Source organism: Hippocampus zosterae, chromosome 2 (genome assembly GCF_025434085.1).
Source record: "Hippocampus zosterae strain Florida chromosome 2, ASM2543408v3, whole genome shotgun sequence".
In the NCBI taxonomy this organism is placed as follows: domain Eukaryota; kingdom Metazoa; phylum Chordata; class Actinopteri; order Syngnathiformes; family Syngnathidae; genus Hippocampus; species Hippocampus zosterae.
This window is the reverse complement of record NC_067452.1, coordinates 11457846-11464071: the sequence shown is the minus strand read 5'-3', so window position 1 is coordinate 11464071 and position 6226 is coordinate 11457846. Positions and strand designations below refer to the sequence as shown.

At 40.7% G+C, this 6226-nt stretch overlaps 1 protein-coding gene across 9 annotated transcripts in view; it reads right to left on the bottom strand.

Moving 5' to 3' along the window:
* Positions 1-835: 835 nt before the first annotated feature.
* The window catches only part of LOC127594811 (uridine-cytidine kinase-like 1), a 29209-nt gene continuing 23818 nt past the window's right edge, over positions 836-6226 (bottom strand). For all 9 annotated transcript variants that reach the window (XM_052056609.1, XM_052056611.1, XM_052056613.1 and 6 more), the window contains exons 14-15: positions 4463-4619; positions 836-2755 (exon numbers count right to left, since the gene is read on the bottom strand). In XM_052056609.1, coding sequence (XP_051912569.1) covers positions 2676-2755; positions 4463-4619 — 237 coding nt within the window. In that variant the 3' untranslated portion in view covers positions 836-2675. The remainder of the gene's footprint in view (positions 2756-4462; positions 4620-6226) is intronic.

Sequence of the window (6226 nt, the reverse complement as noted above, 5' to 3'; positions counted from 1 at the left end):
AGTGGTCGTTACAGAAAGCAATGGAAAGATATCAAGGTTACTTTCCACGAGATGAGGACAACCACAACATCCTTCCTGTTATCAAGGATCTTTTTTGTCGTTGTTTTTAAAATGGAAGATGAAGGTAAAAATAACTCTTGGGCGATGTTTGTTTCATTGGTAAATAAAAATTGTGAATGGGTAAGTCAATTTGACCAGCTGCTTGATTAGCCCAAAAAAAACGATATAGGCCCTCTTCGGATTATCGCTTTTGCCTAGGAAATGCCCTTTCCCCAAACGAGATGAACCGAAAGTACTTGCAGGATCGGCTGATTCAAATTCCAAAATGCTTCGGAAAGGTGCCTGGATGCTCAAAATAGAAAATGAGCACATTTCGATTTTGACCTTCATTTAAACATGTTTCACACATGTTTAAATGTTCAAGCAAGACCAAGAAAATCGTATTTAGTATAAAGTTTTAAATTGTGTCGCTTCTCATAGTACTGAAGCAATCACAACTGGACTGCTCATCTCTTGAACAAAGCCCTGTTGCATGAGCTGATGGAAGACTTTTCAAGTTAGGGGTGGAAAACTGCAAATGCGCTGCTCTTAAAAACTTCCCGTTTCTCTTTGGTGACCAGGCACGGCTCAAGGGGAGCTTGACTCATACATTAGAGGGCTGAGAAAATAATGTATAAATATTTTAGAATATTAGCAAAAATGGTGGAGGGGCTAAACTGGGCCTCCACTGAATTCTGACGGGGCAAAAGCAACTTCTTGCCCCAGAGTTGCGCCATCCCTGATGGTTACGACTTGAAACTAGCCTACATCTGTGTAACAGAAATCAAAGACACTGTTAGGACACAATTAAAACAATTGCACTTTTATTAAACATATACAAAAAAAGTTTTAAACAAAACAGTGCAAAGACATAAATGAAAATAAGGTGACAAGCCAACATTTGTATTCAGTCTTGAAAACAATTTTACTTACAGTAGCCCGAAAGACGAGCATTGAAGTGCCTATTTTTTTCAACCACAAAAAAAAATCATCAAAAGAGGAGGCATTGTTTCAAATTTTTTTTTAAATAGACAGGAGTGCACATAAGTGGTGTGCGGGTGTGCATGAGCACTGGAAATTGCAATATGGTGTTCCAGTAGTATGAGCGTTTTTATTTTGAAGGGGACCGTTCGGGTGCATTATGTTGCACAACAGATGATGAATACGCGTTTTGGCAGCTGGCTTGAGTAGGGTGGCATTCGTCATGAGACGTGCGCAGACGTGCGCAGTCGAACTACTGGGCTCACTTCGATGGTGATCTCCGTGTCGCGACACCACGGCTTTGACAATCTGTCCCAATAGATATTCACGTGTGTGGCTATACTGTATTTTTACCTTTCGTATCTAGAAGTTTCTTTCGTAACAAGTGACAATATTTTCCTATTGAGGCGTTTCGTAACTTGAAAATTTCGTAAGAAGAGACGTTCGTAAGTAGAGGTACCACTGTATATACACACACACACACACGTGTGAGAGTGAGTGCTCCAATTTTCATTAGGATCCCTGCGGGGACTGTGATGGACGGCTGTGTTTGGCTAAGGAGGCCAGAATGACACCACATCGGTTTTCAAATCTACAAACATGGTTTGAGTCTAATATTTGATGTATGGATTTTAATTGCATTCAAACCTTTATGGGTGTGGTTTTCTGTTAAATCTTAAAAAATATCTTGTGTGTTTGTTCACGGGACTGAATTGACTTAGAGCAGGGTTGCTTTCATGGGAAATGCATTGTACTTCCTGTACGACAGGTGGCGGTATGCAACAAAGGACAAAAAGGACCAAGAAAAACAGCGCTAGCTACTTGGATTGGATTTTTCAGTTGGCCATAATGCGGAGGTGGAATCAGATTTAGGTCAGCCATTTTAAACTTTAATTTAACCTTTCGGCTATTTCGTAGTTAACACAACTGCAGGCAGCCACCAGTGCGCTTCCGGTGACTTTATTTTTACAGATTACGTGTGTGTCAAATAAATGTATGTGAAATCTATGCGAGCATATTTATGTGTACTGCTCTTTGGATAGGCACCGTATGACGTAGAATAGATACACCGCAATCCATTTACCATTTTAATCATGTATTTTTTTCATCTGTTGGACTATGACAAATGACAGAGGCCCACCTCTGCATTTGATAACCATGCATTTGTATGTGCACCCCTGGTATTACAGGTCTAATTGTTTTATGCAACAGCTTCAAACAAAAGATTCTATATTTTCAACAATGCAATTGTTTTTGTTTGCTTGTTTTTTGTATTACCCAAACATGCTAGGCCAAAAACACAACACACAATGGGGCTGAAATGTGTTTTGACACACATGTTTTAACTGTCTGCCTGTTGGCAAGACTTACAATCTGCAGTCATATGAAGTATTCTGTAAGTATGCTTTCAGCTACGTTGTATACAAAGTCTTGGATACGAAGAGAGAATGGGGGGGGGGGGGGGGGATACACCTCCACATTCTCCGACTGAATGATCGTTCTGAAAGTGCTCGTGAAAGTAGATCTTGTGCATATCACAACTTCATGAAGAATAAAATAATTTAAAAGCTTTAATTTGGTTACTGTACAGTGTGACTGTTTGGCTCCGGGACCCACAGAGGCATCAAAGTGCGCGGCCAGTGATGGATGTCGAATCAGTAACTGGGCTCATCAATCTCGTCGTCACTCCAGTCAGGAGGTGCATCAGTTCCAAAATATCTGTCCCCAAAATTTCCTAGGGGGAAATAAAAAATGGGACAGTCACATGGGAAGAAACTTTTGTGATTCCAATGTGCGTCCAGTTAATATATATCCATCCATCCATTTTCTGAGCCGCTCAACCTCACAAGGGCCGTGCCAGAGCCACTACCAACTGTCTCTGGGCAGTAGACGGGGGACACCCTGAACTGGTTGCCAGCCCATCGCAGGGCACACAGAGACAAACGACCATCCGTGCTCACGTTCCATACCTAGGGACAATTTAGAGTGTTCGATTAATCTGCCACGCATGTTTTTGGAATATGGGAGGAAACCGGAGGTTCCGGAGAAAACCCACGCAGGCGGATTCAAACCCTGAACCCCTGCACTGTGAGGCCAACACTCTAAACAGCCGACCACCGGGTCACGCGTCGTGAATATCACTAGGAGGAAATGTTACGCATCCACACACAATCATAAAAAAATCCACGGGCTGGAGACCACATTAAAAACCCAATAACTGAGGATGCCCCCTCAGTACCTCGTCCCCCGACTCCACCCCTGGGAAAATGCTGAGCTGTGCATAAGCATGGATGCACTGGACTTTTAAAACCTATTTAAAAAGGTGAACCTAAAAAAAATGACTCACTGACTGACTGGTAGCCATTTTCAAAGCAGTGTTCCCATCTTGCCTGCTGTTTTAGGGCATTTTGACTGATCTTTTGAGACCCACACAATACTGGGTTTTGGGTCAGTAACCCAACCGACCAAAACAAATAGTCGACTCTTCTTTCACCTGAAAAAAAGTTTTTTCCTAAACATTTTCGTTATTTTATAATCAGAAGTGCAACATGGATTGGTTTCACTAAGAACAGCCATTTGTAACAAAATTGAAAGACACATGTCAAGCAGAATGACTTTGACCTCATTATTTTTTTGGCATTTGTGATTATTTAAACTATAAAACAAACAAACCCCAAAAAACGGAGAAATGTCTTTTGTTGGCCGAATCAAAATTTAAGAGACGAATAAGAAATGCACAGTGAGCGGCGCTGATTGAATGTCTCGGGCTGAATGTCAGTGGCTGTTATTTTTGTTTATTTTTTCACATGGCATTTGGCAAATACTGCACCACATGTGGCATCTTTTGATATATGATTGTGACAGCGCACGCGGTGGGCCGGACTGCAACATACACTGTTCGAACCGCTCCTCCATCTCGTACATGAACATGGGCCCACCGATCTTCATTGATATCAAATAATATTGAGCATTCATAACAGCTGCATACGGCGATCTCATTGTCGTACAAATATATTGCCATGGATCAAGGTATTGACCATTACATTATACATAGCTCTGGCTGCACTAGCTTTGCTACCAACGACAGAAACATGATTTTATCCAAATTGTAGTATACAACTATAAACTTGTTGCTATATTCTGGTCTCATAAAAGAGGCATAACACACTCAAGTCTTGTAACGGCAACAAAGCATGATGGGAACACTTCCTCCGATTACCATTCCAGTTGGTGTTAGTCTGCTAAGTAGTGTACCAGAGGTTGTGTGAATAGGTTTCAGAATAATAGCACTATCAGCAAGTCCGGTGTTAGATGCCTTAATCTTGCTGGTTTAAGATTGTTTTGGTAAATCTATCCATCTAACAGACCATGAACTGCTCGATAGACATGGTAATGCTGCATTTGGTTTGTTCACATTCCTGATCCGCTGTAGGCTTCTCACCGATGCCAGGTATGATGTGGAAGAGATCGTTGACCTTCTTGTCCACAGCTGTGGTGATTATCTTGACCTGCGGGAAGGCATAGGCCACCGAGTGCACCCCCATTTCGGCCATTAGCAGAGAAACCAGAAGGATTTTGTCCTCTTGCACATCATGGTCCTGAAACAAACATCTGTGAGATGTGGCTTCCAAATAAAACATTTCGAAAATATCAAATACAAATGTAGTTGAAATCAATCCCTCATTTCACACAGGAGATACGCTCCAGATAACCCCTCAAAAATTAATGAAATCTGCAAAGTCCTGATAAAATTATTTATATATACAGGATCAGGGGGCCCGGTGGACCAGTGCAGAGGTGGTTGGTTCGATCCCGATTTTGGGTGCTCCAGCATCCCCTGCGACCCTTGTGAGGATAAAGCGGATCCAAAAATGAATGAATTAATGAATATACAGGGTCAGGCAAAATGATCCGACACATTTGTAGGGTAAATAAAAGGCAAATAAATTAAAGAAACAAAAAGTTGTTTTTATTTTCGAAAACTACTTATATTATATATATATATATATATATATATTATATATATAGCCATTTTGCTTTGTTTCTTTATAATGCCATTATTTTTCATTTCTTTTTCAGTTGCTGCCATGAATTGGACCAGTGAGCATTGCGCTTTAATTGTGGAAACATTTATCAAAACAAACAAATCTGTAACTGCAAGACAGGTGTTCCGTTTGCACTTCAATCTTGGTAGACATGATCCCGTACCAGCTCGAAACACGATCGTGCCATGGGTTACCAACTTCAGAGCTACTGGATCTGCATTGAAATGAAAATCAACCGGGCGACCTTGCACCGGCAGAACTCCCACTTAATTTTTAAAACATAATGAAACAGAATGGTATTAAATGTACTTTTCGAAAATAAAAACACTTTTTTGTTTCTTTGCTTTATTTTCCTTTTATTTAACCAACAAATGTGTCATATCATTTTGCCTGACCCTGTATATTTAAAGCTCCACGCATGGCATCAACATACAGTATATGCATGTGAGGTGCAGGTTATTATTATTATTATTATTGGGATCGCCTTTTTCACGTCCGTGTTTTTATGTTATGTGTTGTGTTTATTATTTTACCTGATGTTAACTGGTTTGTTAAGCACTTTGTTACAGCTGCAGCTGTTGTGAAAGCGCAATATAAATCAGGATGTATTGTATTGTATTGTTCTTCACTGTAGTTATCTGGAACTGTCGAATGTGCGTGTGCCTAAAAAGGTCAGCCGGGCCTTCTTGACAAACATCTATGGCTATGTTCACACTGCAGGGCATCATGCCCACTTTAGAATTTTTGTTATATCAGTGGACATTTGGAGCCCAAGACACCTCCCTGTACAAACAACAGATACGTCGTCATTTCAATGTGTAGCCTCTTCATAAACTGATACATCTGATCTGTAACTTCGCTCAAGATCATCCCATCATGCTGGAGTGCATCCTGTCCGCCCGAAGTTGAATCTTTCTTCCCGTCTTATTAGTTAATAAGCGCCTTGGCTCCATTCACCTCAAATTGACCCTTGATTCTCTGTGCTCCATTGTGTACAAGCCATATTAACACATGCACTTGAGATCAATCAAGCATCTAACAAAGTAAAACTTTTAAACATGATAACATTGGGTTTGTCTATTCTCCATCAGTACTCGTTCATATTACAAATACAACTTCAATTGTGAAAGCAACGCATCAGTGATGTGACAAGCAGGCAC